Source organism: Garra rufa, chromosome 4 (genome assembly GCF_049309525.1).
Source record: "Garra rufa chromosome 4, GarRuf1.0, whole genome shotgun sequence".
Lineage (NCBI taxonomy): Eukaryota > Metazoa > Chordata > Actinopteri > Cypriniformes > Cyprinidae > Garra > Garra rufa.
Window position 1 is genome coordinate 37172224 of NC_133364.1, and position 14919 is coordinate 37187142.

Consider the following 14919-nt stretch of genomic DNA (forward strand, 5'->3'; position numbering starts at 1 on the left):
GATATAACTACAGAAGAGTCAAGTTTTAAATACAACAAATATGGAAACTCGTTGGTCATTTTTGAACTCTGTAGGACACCGGCCCCTTTCAGGACCGAGTGTGGTGACCCCTGCTTAAAGGGTTACTCCACTCCAAAATGGAGTAACCCTCTAAGAGTTTCCCAGCTCAGGGTAAGTAAACTTAGAGTTCAAGTTTAAACTCAGAGTTGGTTGATCTAGTGCAAACTGATTGCCATTATTCAATGCCCCAAAATTAATGTATTTTGTGTTTGACATGTTGCAATAGTTGCTGTAGGAGGAAAGAAAGACATTATCAGAATATCCAAGCAACATTATTTGTAATTTGTGTTGCTCTTGGTAGACTGTGTTCATCATTATGGAAATGAGCAACTGTTATTTAGTTTGAAAATTGTCAGTAGATCACCAAAGAATTTTTCACTCCTATCATTGCTTTTGGAATCGAGTTACGTCTCACAGATGTAACTCATACACTGCCGATATCCACTCCAATACCAATGCTGTTTTCTCACCACTTTTAGTTTGTTTTTTGAAAGAAAAATCTCCAGCAAACGCCCTTTTCTGTTGACTGGTGAGCTGACTGATAGCACACATACATCTCTGAGACATCTATTTGACGTCCGCATTTACATCTGCAATACGTCTATTGGACGTTTCCTATCAGATGTCAAATAGACGTCTATTAGATGTCTTTAAGATGTTTATGAATTCGAATGAATGTAAAACTGACATCTTATAGACATCTGCCAGACGTTTGTACACAGCAGATGCTTTCCAGATCAAGAGATCTTTAACAGACATCTTGAAGACGTACGTATGATATCTGCGTAGTTAGGCCTTGTTAAGTCAATGCATAGCCGATTCTTTCCTTTTTCTATCAGTGTTTAAAAATAATAAATGTACACCTAATTGAAAAATTCAAGGAGCATGCAGCAGAGGACTATTATTCTGCACAAAATTGATGAAGAACTGACAGCATCACGGTTTGATCTTCAGCTCACCAATCAACAAAAAATGGCGTTTTGTTCCACCCACGTGTAGAAATCGAAAATTCAAGCTGTTTATTCATGTTTCCACCCCTGAATGAAAACCGAAAAATCAAGCTGAATTCTTGTTTCTCGTTTTGCTGGAAAAAATTAAAAGGGAGTTTTCTTAGGTTTCTTCTTTTAATATTAAATCAAAAAATGAATGAACGAATGGTACAGGGATTGCATACGTAGGCCGTCTCGGTCTCATTGATGTGATCTTCATTTTTTCCTTTTCGAATGAAACCATTTCCACACTGAGGACATGTGTAGGGTTTCTCTGCAGTGTGAGATCTCAGGTGGTCTTCATATTTTCCTTTTGGGCTGAAGCTCTTTCCACACTGAGAGCAAGTGTAGAGGCTATCTTCAGTGTGTACTCTCATGTGGAAGCCAAGACTTCCTTTTCGTATGAAACTTTTTCCACAATATTGGCAGGTGTAAGGCCTTTCTCCAGTGTGTACGATCATGTGGTAATCACGCATTCCTTTTTGGTTGAATCCTTTTCCACACTGTTTGCAGGTAAAAGGCCTTTCTCCTGTGTGAATCCTTATGTGGACTTTAAGGCTTTCGTTGCGATAAAAACCCTTACCACACTGAGGGCATTTATACGGTTTCTCTCCAGTGTGAATTTTAATGTGCCTGGTAAGGCTTGTTTTAAGAGTGAAACTCTTTCCACACTCGTGGCAGGTGAAACTACTTATATTTCCTGTATTTTGAGCTTGTTCCTGCATGGAAGTTGTTTCAGTCTGTGAGCAACTAGAAGATATTTCTTCAGTTTTGAAATCATGACGATTCATGCATTGATCTTCCTCTTTGATTTCATTCAGTACGTCATTCTCTTCTTTCGGTGCCATCAGGTCTAAGACAAAAACACTCAAAAGTTAACCCCTGCATCAACACATTTAGACATACAAACAGTTAAATGCAGGTAAAACTGTCAAACACTGGTTGTTTTTTTTAGGATAAATGTTTAGAAATTTGTTATGAAATGTTCCTTAAAAATGTAATAAAAATGCCCTGTATTCATCTGAAATTGACTATAATCCTTCAGAACTTAATTCTTTTTTAAATTCTATTCAAATGCCCCAAATCCCATCTAACGATAACGTAGAATTGGAGAAAATTATTGATTTGGAAGAACTTAACGTAGCTCTCTCAAACATGCAAAATTCAAAAGCTCCTGGGCCAGATGGCTTTACAGTAGAATTTTTTAAAATGTTTAAAGGGAAATTAATGCCTCTGCTACTTGCTGTACTTAAGGAATCATTCTCTATAGGCTGCCTTCCACACACATTTTATCAAGCGACAATTTCTGTTTTACCTAAAAAAAGGGAAAGACCGTCTGAACTGTGGCTCATTTCGGCCTATATCTTTGCTTAATGTGGACTGTAAAATATTGGCAAAGGTTTTGGCCCGAAGACTGGAGAATGTCCTCCCCACTATCTTAGCCCCAGATCAGACTGGTTTTATTAAAAAACGCTTTTCATTTTTTAATATACGCAGGGTATTTGATATCATTTACTCTCCTGACTCAAACAAACATTTACCAGAAATTGTAATATCTCTAGACGCTGAAAACGCCTTTGAGTTAGTGGAGTGGAGCTATCTTTTCTGCTGTCTAGAGAGATTTGGTGTGGGTCCAAATTTTTGGACCTGGGTAAAACTCTTATATGCTTCTCCCTTCTCTTCTGTTATCAAAAACAATACTAGTTCACAGTATTTTCCATTGTATAGGGGAACTAGACAGGGTTGCCCTCTGTCCCCCTTATTATTTGCAGTGGCAATTGAACCTCTGGCCATTTTGCTGAGGTCAACCTCAGATATCCAAGGCACATTTAGGGGGGACAGAGAGCAAACTATCACTCTATGCAGATGACCTGCTTTTATTTATCACAGATCCTTACAATTCTCTCCCTCATGTAATGACTGCACTAGAGCGTTTCAGTCATATTTCTGGTTACAAACTCAACCTCTCTAAGAGTGAATTATTTCCCATAAATCGTGCTGCACAAAATACTTCTTTTTCCCCCTACCCATTTGCAGTAGCCCTTGATAAATTTACATATTTAGGCGTGGTGGTCTCAAGAAATATTTCTGAGCTGTTTAAGCTCAACTTTACTCCCCTCTTAGAACAAACTAGGATATCACTTGAAAAATGGTCTAAGCTCCCCAACTCTCTGATTGGCAGGATCAATTTAATTAAAATGATTGTGCTCCCTAAATTTTTATATTTCTTCCAAACAATACCTATTTATATCAAGAAATCACTTTTTGCTCATTTAAATAAAATATTCTCCTCTTATCTTTGGAATAAAAAACCTCCCAGAATACGTCTACATTTTTTGCTAAACCCTAAAGAACAAGGTGGGATGGCCCTCCCAAATTTTCAATTTTATTACTGGGCTTGTAATTTAAGAGCTTTGACTTATTGGCAAGGCTCACATCACACAATACATGTACCAAATTGGGTCCAAAATGGAATCCTCAGCCTGCCTTCCTTCCTCACTCTCAGCTCAGCTATTTTCACCCTTACCGATGGGTCTAGACTCCCATACGTTGCACCCAATGGTATGGAACTCCATTCAGATCTGGGCCCAAATTCGCAGGCATTTCGGATGGCAAAGAGGTTCAATTTGTGCTCCAGTTGCCAGAAATCATCGTTTTTCTCAGCCTCTGAATGACCAGACATTCGTACTATGGCGAGGAAAAGGTATTTTAACATTTAAGGATCTTTTGGCTAATGGTTGCTTCTTGTCTTTTGCCCAATTACAGTCTCAATTTAAAATACCTAAAGTTCAGTTTTTCAGATATCTACAGGTGCGGGATTTCATACGCAAGAATATTTCTTCTTTTCCTTTCCTCCCTGAACAAAATCCTATTGATCAACTTTTTCCTGATAACCCAGAACAAAGAGGAACCATCTCTGACTTATATACAAAACTTCTATCTATACCATCCACTTCTGTATCCGCCCAAAGAGATTCCTGGCAATTGGACCTTAATATCTGCCTGACAGACGAGGTATAGAATGAGGCTATATATAGAATTCATGGATCTTCTATCTGTGCTAGACACAGCCTTATTCAATTTAAAGTGGTACATAGACTTCATCTTTCTAAGGCCAAGCTGGCAAAGATGTATCATTCTGTTGACCCCACCTGTACAAGATGTAAGCAATCCCCTGCTACATTAGCCCATAAGTTTTGGTTATGTCCTAGTCTATCTGGTTTTTGGTCACATATTTTTTCTTTCTTATTCTAGAATATTTTGTAAAGATATTTGTGCAAATCCTTTGACTGCTATGTTTGGTATTGTATATGGAAATAACACTTTGTCAAAAAGTGAACTGGATTGCATCGCCTTTCTGAGTTTGGAAAAAATAAGACTTAACTTAAGGGGCTCCAGATCAAAGTTCACTGTCTTATGGCGCCCTTTCATAAATTACCTTCAAAACCAAATATAACTACGAATGGACAAACTGATGTTGATGTTGTCAGGTTTTTCTTGTGATTGACTGATGCTATTTTCTATTTCACCTTTTTATTTTATCTATTTTTTTTTCCTTTGTATAAATGTACACAATGTAAAAGCACAATGTATGTATGCATGCTGTTTCTAGCTATGCTGATATGTGAATGAATGGTATCATTTCAATATAATTTCAATAATAAAAAATAAATAAATAAATAATAATAATAATCTTCTTAGTATTGCCCCAACAAAATAAAAAATGCAAAGCACCCTTGCCTCCATTGCAATGTGCTTCGTCAGGATGTTAAAGCGTTAATAACACAAAATAATAGTTTATGTTAATGTTGATGTGTGACTTCATAATAATGAACGCTCAACTTGTAGGCAGCATTATTATTTGGTAATGTGATTTCTTACAACATTGACATTCTTCAAAAATATCATTCATTTCTGTAAAGCTGGACGTTTTTATTAAGGATCAAAAGAGTGAGTTCAGCTTTGAGAATGAAAACCAACCTGTTTGTTCCTCAGGATCTTCATCTTTGACTCTAAAAGCTTCTTCAATCTTCATGCCTTCACTCTCTTCTTTAATAAACACCATCTTTATAAGTGTCACATAGATCTCAAGTCAATTTAGCAGGAGTTTCTGTGAGTTTAAGATAAGAAAGAAAATTAAATCAACGAAATCGTAGCATTTCCAGTGTTTTGAGCAGCAGGAGTCGTCAGTGAGCGGCGATTCGAGTCACTGAATCATTTTGCGAGTCATTTGACTCAATTGACTCGGAGTTTCGAACAGCTCTGTTTCTATCTGCCAGTGACTGAATTCGTGTTTACAATCAACTGATTCAGCATTTAGAGTGAAATGAGACGCATCTTTTCTGTTTCTCACGTGCGGGAGTGCTTTACTCATAAAAATAACGTCCATTAACGTAAAGCTCTACAGTGTTACAATCAGCATAATCGCGCCATTTACATCGCTTTTACAAACTATACAAACGCCAGAACTGTCTGTATTAATAAAGCGCTTCAAATGGTTAAAAACACCAACCTTTCTGCAGCCGAATCTCAACAGATGCAGGAGCGCGCAGCTGTCTGATGACGTCACACCTCAAGACCAAAATAAAAGTCCTGTTCGGCGTGGCTTTGACTGAAATCACAAGAGTGCAACAGAGAAAATGCTAAACATTGTTCGTGTTTTATGCTTTATCCTTTTACCCTTTTGTGTACTTTAAAAGCAGATGTGAAAATAAAGGGGGGAAACAATTAAATTCCTGAATGATTCAGAAAATTGGTCACTTTTGACAGGCGAAAAACAAGTTATAATAATAAAAGACTTATATGAAAGTTTTTTTTTGTTTTTGTCTACAATAATAAATATGCGTATTTCCTCAACTTGAGAAGACAGTAAACAGCACAGGAAAAAGAAGTTAGCACACATTATTAAGTTTATTTGGTCATCTTTATTTATTACAAATACATAAGCAACGGTTATTCTTTTTCTTTCTCCTCTTTATTTGTCTTTTATGCTTAAAGCTTTACATTGATTACATTTGTTTTTATACTTCATTTTTGAGATGCTGCCACTTTTTTCTATCTTTTTAATTTTTTGGCTGGATACTATGAAAATGACTATTAGTTCAATAATTTATAGTTTTTGATATTATAACAGTGATTAAGAATCAAAGTTAAGTATTCACTCGGAAATATGTGTACGTCTTCTTAGAGTTTGTATGTACAGATTTATTTATATTTATATTATATTCAGTTTTTTGCCTCCAAAGTGTTTGTATATGTAGAGATTTCATTAGACTATAACATTGTCCGTACAGGGTCATAAAAATGTCTTCATAATCAATTATTACCCTTCATTTTAATTTTTATATTTCAATTTAGGGTTGCAACTAACGATTAGTTTGATAAATCTTAATTCATTGAATAATGAAGTTGATTTGACGTGAGAAACTGAGATTTTATATTTTTTTACTTTTTTAAACTTGAAAATGCAAGCAAATATGTTTTTACCTGCTTTCACAATATCTGCTCTATATTCTAAGAAAAACTTTAAATAAATGAGTAGATAAATAATCTGTGATTGTAGTTGTAAGCTTTACGAGTGTTAGTCCTAAAGAAAACCACATAAAATTTCAGCTTTTGGACAAAATGCATGAAGTAACTTAACTTAAAAGTCGCAAAATTTTACTTAAAAACTGTAAACAGCAAAAGTCTATATTTTTCCAACAGTACACATTTCATTAATTGTAACTTTATACCCCTAACATTTTATCACAAAAATAAGTGTCGTAACAGGACGCATATATTGAGTATTTTTACTATTTTCCAAAAACAGTTATGTTTATAATATTTCTAACTTAAAAAAAAAAAAAAAAAAAAGTAATAGTAAATAGCAACTATTGGACTATTGTCTTTACTGCTTTTAAACTTGTGTGTTACAGAGCTGTGTCAAAGCTTAAATTCAATCTGAGTAAAATAAAAATAAAATTTAATAATATTTCATATTATAATATAATAAAAATATCATAAAATAAAGCTATCCAGCCTGAAGGGATTGAAGGGATTGTCAATTTACAAAAAGAGAAAGTTATTCATTCGCATTAACTAAAAATTCTTAAAAACAATCAAATCAGACATTTTATTATTATTTCGTTGCCATTTCCCTTTAGTAATATTACTGTACAAATATGTCTAAACTTGAATGCACCTATATTTGTTTACCTGAAGGTTTAGAAAATTTAAATGCTTCTACAAAAATGTTTAACTGTTTATTTATATCGACATTCAAGATTTTAATTAAGACGAGACACTGCAGGTGAATAGGGTAAAAATAATTAATAGTTATGACCTTACTTACCCAGTTGATTGATTACTTTGACAATTGCAAACAGTTTTGTATTACAAGTCTTCTAAAATGTTAGGTTTAAATATGCAAATGATCATTATTTAACGAAATCTGCACTAATTTGCGTACATTAGTACAAAAATCTAACCACTGTTAATAAATATTTAAACTAAGGGGAGACACTGCAGACAAAAATGCTGTTTTTTTCATGCACCTGTCAAGTTTGAGAGTTCAAGCTTTTTGGCTTTTCGTAAAATGTTTTGGAAAACATCCAAAAAATACTGTTAAGTGTTTCTTTTATTTCCACACAGAGATTTGTCCATTAGTCAAATCTGTTGACTTTAGCAATCTTTGTTGCATTACTACTACATTGATAATGGTGACAGTTTAAAAATATCTTCATTTGTGTTCGGAAGATGAACAAAGGTCCTGCAGGTGTGAAACGACATGAAGGTGAGAAAGTAATGACAGAATTTAAATATTTTTGGGTGAACTAACTCTAACTCTCCTAGTGTATCCTACTTGCCCTAAACCTCACTCCCATCCGGGTCACGGCACCAATGCAACCCCTACACCCAGGCCTATTGGAGCGGGTCTTGAACCCCGCTCTCCGGCACGACAGCACCTACAGCTGGCCTCCAATACACTTGGCCACCTGCTTTTAAAAATATCAGCATTAGGCATAAAAAAAATTATATCGGTTGACCGCTAAACATAGGACAAATATAATACCCAATACTCTATAATGCTATACTTAAATTTCTTACGGTTCTGCTGGCACTGGTTGTTACCGCCACCATCTTGTGTAGAAATTTGTTAAATTTTGCCTGCTTTTTAAAGGAGCCTTGAATATAAATAATGTACTCTTCTAAAAGAAAAAAAATGAACGGTCAGTGTGAGCTTGAGGTTTTAACAGCAACAATAAAATCGTTTTTTTTTTCAATGGACATTCATCAGTATAAAAACATCGGCTTAATTTAGACACAATAACTTTGTACGCATACACTCTGAGAAAACAGTACGATACTTTCAACGGGGCAGTATCCTAAGGTACAAAAGCTACCAATATGTACACTTAACGAACTAACAGAGAAATTTAGTTTTTTTTTTTTTTTTTTTTTCTGAGAGTGTATGATTGAAAGCCAAATTTTTCAAATTGGCAGCTCAAAGACTAGAAAGTGACAAGTTTTGATAAATAATGGTAACTTAAACACATTTTACTTGCTCCTTGGAAGGGCTCGATACCGACGCTTCGCTCTGACAGGACAAATTATTAGGACTCTCCTTGACTTCAGTTGGTTTAATTCGCACTGGGGCCACCTGTACATGTAGTAGACCTAGATATAAATGTCATAGTTTAGTAGTTGAGGGACCAGGACTGACTATTTTATTTAACCTCTGTAGGTGCAGATCAGACCTTAATGCTGCGACGTCTTGGAGAGTTTGGCGATGTTGTGCGTAGCATGGACAACAAAATGGACACTATGCTGCAACATTTCAGTGCCAATGTGTCTGTTGGAGAGTTATCCCTGCCAGGGGATCTGTTACTCCCCCTAGACACCCAGGAAGATTTGGCGTTGCTTGACAACAGTTTGAGGCAGGATAAAGACCTCCAGGAACGATTTGTAAGTGTGCTGATTTAGTTTATAACTCCATAGGGTAATCTAAAAAGTAGAATTAAGATTGTACACTGCATATTCTACAGTCTGAATCCACAGCCTGTCACATTTTATATTTACAGTATGTATGATAAGCTTCAGGGAAATGTAATTTGTAACACTTTTTTTTGGATTTTTAGCTTCGGATTTTGGCAATCAAATGTGGGAGGGACCTAAAGACAACCGTCTGGCGGATGCTTCAAAGTATCTTCTCTAATCACCTTTCCATCAATACTGAGTTGGGGATAAAGCATGTTTTAGAGACACGTTCCTGAAGACCATTGTTCAAAGTAAGTTGGATGGAAAAAAAAATGTTTAGTAGATGTGTATGGCATTATGCCATTCGAATGGAATGACAGATCTGTATTTTTTTACAGGAGCCATCCGGAAGAACCCGGCAACCCAGGATGCCACTGATGAAGCCGTCCAGGTTAACGTTACGCGTTACCTGAAAGGAGCATCTGACCGTGAAGGCGGGAAAAGGCGCCCGCACAGCTGAGAGGGACCCACAGCCGCCCCCTTAAACCTAGGCTGACTACTGACACCCAGGGTGCGAATTATACCTTGACAATCGGGGCGGTCAGCTTTTTATAGTTGTTTTTGTACATATGTACGCTTCAGTGAACCAAATTCGTGTTTAATTATATTACATCTCATTTATTAATCAAAAATACATGTTTGATAAACCATTACAAAATTGTGCAGTATTAAATGTACTGAACAGCTTTTAAAATTACAATTTTACCCTATTCAAAGCATTGTACTCATGTCCTGTATGTAGCCCAACCAGCAGTCATACTGTCATCATAACATATAGAACATATGAGGAATGATAACAGTGGTAGTTCACTATTACAACAATTACAATTTCATGTGTTTATCCTAAAATATGGACCACATATGTTTAGGTTCTCTCTCTCCAGCTTGTCTCCCTGTGAGCCATGATGTGGATAGACGATGGCCACTATTAATCCAGGACATCACAAATGGTGCTGGGTCGAAGAGCTCTGTAGGAGGACCATTGATGTCAACAAACAAAAGAGAAGACAAGCTTTTTGACTGAAGCCTGTTACGAGACTTGGTGTCTGTGTCATTTAATGCTGAGAAACCTCTCTCACATTCTGCAGAGGTAGCTAAGTGGGTTTTGCTTGCAGTTACAAGTTTCTTGAGGGTTTCACCCTTTAGTGTCCCCTGCAATTGAAAGTCTCTGAATTCATCTATTGCTTGTCTGGGAGATTCACCAAGAAGCTTGGCCAGCTTGTGCACTTCAGGTTCACCAAACAGGACAAGTTGTTCTCTCTGCTTGGGCCAGTTTGACATCTCAAGGGGCTTTAGTAATTCAACAAAGTCGTCACTTGGTAGACGCCTTTTTAAGTTGTCAATTACTGCTTGAATAAACTGAGGCCTATTTATCTTCCCCTCTTTTTCAACAGTGATGTTGACACCTTTAAACTGGCCAGATGAGATACTTTGTTCAGCCTTTCTAGAAGATTTTCCTACTTGGAGTTTCAGTGCTTGGAGAACTTCAATTGTCTGCTCTATGTAGCGACTGCTGTCTACAAGTGTGGTTTCTCTTTTCTGCAATTTCAGTGAGAGAACCTGGAGTTCCCGAAGAACATCCTTCATGCATGACAAATCAGACAGAAAGCCTGAATTTGTGAGGTGTTTTAAAAGCCCTTTGTATTTTTTTCTTTCAACATCGGGGCGTGAAGATTCTTCACTCTCTGTTTTGAAATGTTTTGCTAATGCAGGAAAACTTTTCCACACGGCTTTTATTGTGTTGAAGCTACTGGCAACCCATCTGATGGTGAAGACTCTGCCAATCTTCAGCATTTGAATGTTCAGTTCATCTGCTGCTTCATGCAGTAATCTTGCATTCTTGTGTGACTGATGAAATAAGCTGTACAGTTTCATGATGAACACTTCAAACTGGCTGCAGCCAGACACAGTTTTCAATGAATCATGTACTGCTAACTCCAACCGGTGAGCTAGACAATGTATGGATTTCACTCTGGGAAAATCTTGTTTTAATTTTGTAATCACCCCATTTTTTTGTCCTGTAAGAACAGATGCACCATCAGAAGCAACACTGATGAGATTTTGTTGCAGAAATTTCTCATCCAAACCAGCTTCATCCAAACTCTCTCTTAAAGCTTTGTATATGGAATCTGCATTGGTTCCTTCTTTTAATTCAACTAAATCCAAAAAAAAGTTTTCAACATGACCTTCTCCAGTGACGTCACATCTGATAAATACTATTAAGTAAGCGATACCAAATACAGTGCTCTCATCGATTGTTATACTCACACGGGAGTTCTTTGCTTTTATGTGAGATATAACTTTTCTCTTCATTTCCTTTGAAATGTGTTCTATTATTTCAGCACATGAGTGATCTGATCGGTGAACTTTACCTACAGCAGCCCCATTCAGTTCTTGGAGCTTTAGCAGAGGAGTCATCTTTTTAAATGACAGCCTTTCTTTAGCAATTGTGTATGCAGTCCTAAAAGAGTTTGTTGTTTCATGGACTAAGTGGGCATTACTTTCCATTATTTTGTTAGGAAGCATTTTTTTCTGTTTCAGGTCAGCTATTTCAATAGCTCTCAGATGCGATGTACTCTGCCTGTGTTTGTAAATTTTCTTTGCCAGTGTCTTTTTGCTATTACTTCTCACTGTTCCATTGATCCACTCGTCAGAAAGATGTAGTCCAGCTCTTTTGTCAGAGAGTAACAATGTCTTGGCATCTCTACATGTGCTGCACCCAATGCATCCATCCTTTACGTACAACCAGGGATTTCTTTCCTTCCATCCCCGCCATTGCTCTTTAGACCAGCAATCAGGCACATCTGAGTCATGTGATGTTTGAGGCGGACCTTCACCAACCTTCAAAAAGATGTTGATATACAAGCTCAAGACACACATGACACATATATATCCTTTTTCACATGAGTGTCCTTTCACATTTCTTGCTCACCTCTAAATCCAATATCATTTCTGATGTGCTGGACGTCACCTGTGTCTCATTTTCTGTTCCCTAAATACACCATTTGAAAAATTACAGCTTTAAGGTCTGACATGTCCAATACCAAAACAATATTTTTCCTATGAAAGATGACACTAAGGCATGACTGCTGTGTATCATTTCAATTTTGTTATATTCATTATTTTTTTCTCTCTTCTTCCTCACCTCAATGCAATCTGTTTTCTCCAACTGCCTGGCATTATCTCTCTCTGTTTCCTTAACAGCACATAAACACAACACTTTAAATGTTAAATCTGTATGTGGCAAATAGTGCCATAAATGTCTTAAAGCCGGGGTGTCAAACTTAATTCCTGGAAGGCCAGAGCCCTGCAGAGTTTAGATGCAACAATTAAACACACCTGATACAAATCAAGTTCTTCAGGCTTAATTAATGTGGCATAGTACAGTATGTGTGTTGGAGCAGGGTTGGAAACTAAACTCTGCAGGGCTCTGGCCTTCCAGGAACTGAATTTGACACCCCTGTCTTAAAGTATTGTGTGCTTTCCCTGCTGAAAAAACCAGCATATGCTGGTTTTTTCAGCAGGGTTCTAAACTACTCTTCAACTTACTTGTCTTTTCTTCGATAAAAACTGCCTTATATCTGTTGCCTTTCTCTTGCTCATGTCTGGACTCTACAAAACAGATGAAAAAAAAGTCTCATATATGAAAAGACCAATGTATTTACTTTTAACTGTATTTACAATTTATTACAATTTTAAATTAGATGGGGAAAAATACAGCACTGAAGATTTTTGTCTTACACTGTAATCAAATAATTTAGAAAATAAATATTTTTTTAATCTAATATAGATTTTTTTATAGAGATTATTAATTTTTATATAATGAACTGGTTCCTAAACAGTAAGGAGACAAATTCTGGACAACTGTAGAGCTGTTTGAGTGGATGATTTCTATATTAACTACTTTAATATAGATTTTTACAATTAAAATGACATGAAATTGCCAATAAAATCACTATTTTGATTATAGAAACATAAAAAGAAAAGTAAAAAAAGCCCAGACTTTGCATCATAACTACACTGCTCCATGAATCTTTTTGTATACATTATGTTCATGCATTACTCTTTATGAGAGAATTTGAAAGAGAGCAACTTAAAAACTATTAGGTTTTCAGTGTTTTGGGGAATAGTGACCTGATTCTGACCAACAGTAACGTCTGAAGACACGTTTTTCGAAAAAATGACCAAGTTTCACGGCGAATTTCGCCTAACGGTAACGCTGGGTAAGAAGTTCACATCCCTATTTGACTGATAAATTGATGATTATGAAAGATCGCGTTTACTCTTTCACTCATGGGCGTCGGAACCATTGTACGCACCCACTTTTGAAGACCAATGATATTGGACCCACCCACTTTTACCGTCTCAGCGAGTATGTCTTTGCACTTTTCAGAGCGCCGTCAGACTCATTCAAACCATTGTATGAGGTATGCCTTAATAAATTAAACTCCATTTAGATACAGCCTTAAAATTACATGATGTGGTTTCCTCAAATTCATTCCACTTGGCCTATTCAGAGAGAGTCCATATCAATTAAACTCATTCCGGGTTTTCACTAGTCACTCGTGCCTGCAGCACTCCCAAGACACAGCAAAGTAAACAAAGCAGCGTAACTTCTGCTCAGATACACCTCACCCTAGCTGATACTTTTTTTCAACTTTTCGATTATTTAATTAATTTTTATTGAAAACAAATGCCTTTCCGATGTGATATAAGTGAAAAGGGAGACGATTTCGAAAATGATCCACCAAAAGGCGGACGCGAACTCGGGTCTCCCGCGTCAAAAAAGATATGTTACTCGTATTATCACTTACGCCTCTGAAAAGGCTCTTCAGTATCTGTCTTTTGTAATATTTGTAAATATAGCCTATTTGCATTGTGTAAAAACATTAAATAAAAGGCACCAGACTACAGAAAATGACATATACTAGAGTAATTTTTTTTCTGGGGGAGGACCCACCCACATTTATTTTGCTTCCGACGCCCATGCTTTCACTGTTTAACTTCCGAGCATAGACGTCTATTACAAATACAAAACATGAGTGACTGATGGGTTGTCTAATTTTACTTTACTTTTAGGCAATGTTTGAAAAGTATATAATATATAGTATATAAATTCGTATTACAAGAAAAGGTGTCTTGAACACTCACCGCGTCTATCGGTAGGCTTCCTATTCAGCAGACTGAATTTTCCCGCTTAGGCTGCTTTATTAATTCGATTGGTATGAACCATTATAGGGGTGGTCACAGGTTAATTTTATATTTATACTAATTTACTATTTTTACTATGAGGAATATTTAATATAAAGATCAGTGCGAACTATTTACCACTATTTAAAAGGAAGACCCCCCCCTACATCTTGTATTTATGTCCTTCAGGGGGGATAAAGCATTAATTAGGGGGGTCAGACCCCCCCAACCCCCCCCCCAACCCCAACCCCAACCCCAACCCCCCCCCCCCCCAACCCCAACCCCAACCCCAAAGGTCAGCAATGCCATTATAGTGGTCTATTGTACTCCAGAGCTTTATTCTAAATTATTACCACTTATCTTATTGTTAGAAATGGCTTGCAAATGTGATGTTATACCTGAATTTATTTGGTGTCCTGCACATTCTTTGGTACCAGATATACTCATTACTTATGTTTACTGGTAATTCTTTTCCTCCCAGAGCTGACCTCTTTATATTATTAACAATTATTGTAAGTGTTATAATTTGCTTGTAAGCTAAGGCTGTTTTTTTTTTTTTAAACAATTTAATTGGAAAACTGCATGTTCTTTTGTGTGTATATATTAGGGATGGGAATCTCATAACTGAGGCCGATGCGATACGCATCTCGATGCATAGCTG

At 36.5% G+C, this 14919-nt stretch overlaps 2 protein-coding genes across 2 annotated transcripts; both read right to left on the minus strand.

Moving 5' to 3' along the window:
• Window positions 1-1188: 1188 nt before the first annotated feature.
• LOC141333971 (uncharacterized) lies at window positions 1189-5162 on the minus strand. Its single transcript, XM_073839124.1, has 2 exons — window positions 5031-5162; window positions 1189-1902 (listed from the first exon to the last, which is right to left on the minus strand). The coding sequence occupies exons 1-2, from the start codon at window positions 5113-5115 to the stop codon at window positions 1196-1198; spliced, it is 792 nt and encodes a 263-aa protein (XP_073695225.1). The 5' UTR covers window positions 5116-5162; the 3' UTR covers window positions 1189-1195.
• A 4749-nt stretch (window positions 5163-9911) lies between these two features.
• Window positions 9912-13378, minus strand: LOC141332920 (E3 SUMO-protein ligase KIAA1586-like). Its single transcript, XM_073837881.1, has 5 exons — window positions 13352-13378; window positions 12618-12680; window positions 12214-12264; window positions 12001-12060; window positions 9912-11909 (listed from the first exon to the last, which is right to left on the minus strand). The coding sequence occupies exons 1-5, from the start codon at window positions 13376-13378 to the stop codon at window positions 9912-9914; spliced, it is 2199 nt and encodes a 732-aa protein (XP_073693982.1).
• Between the last annotated feature and the right edge of the window lie 1541 nt (window positions 13379-14919).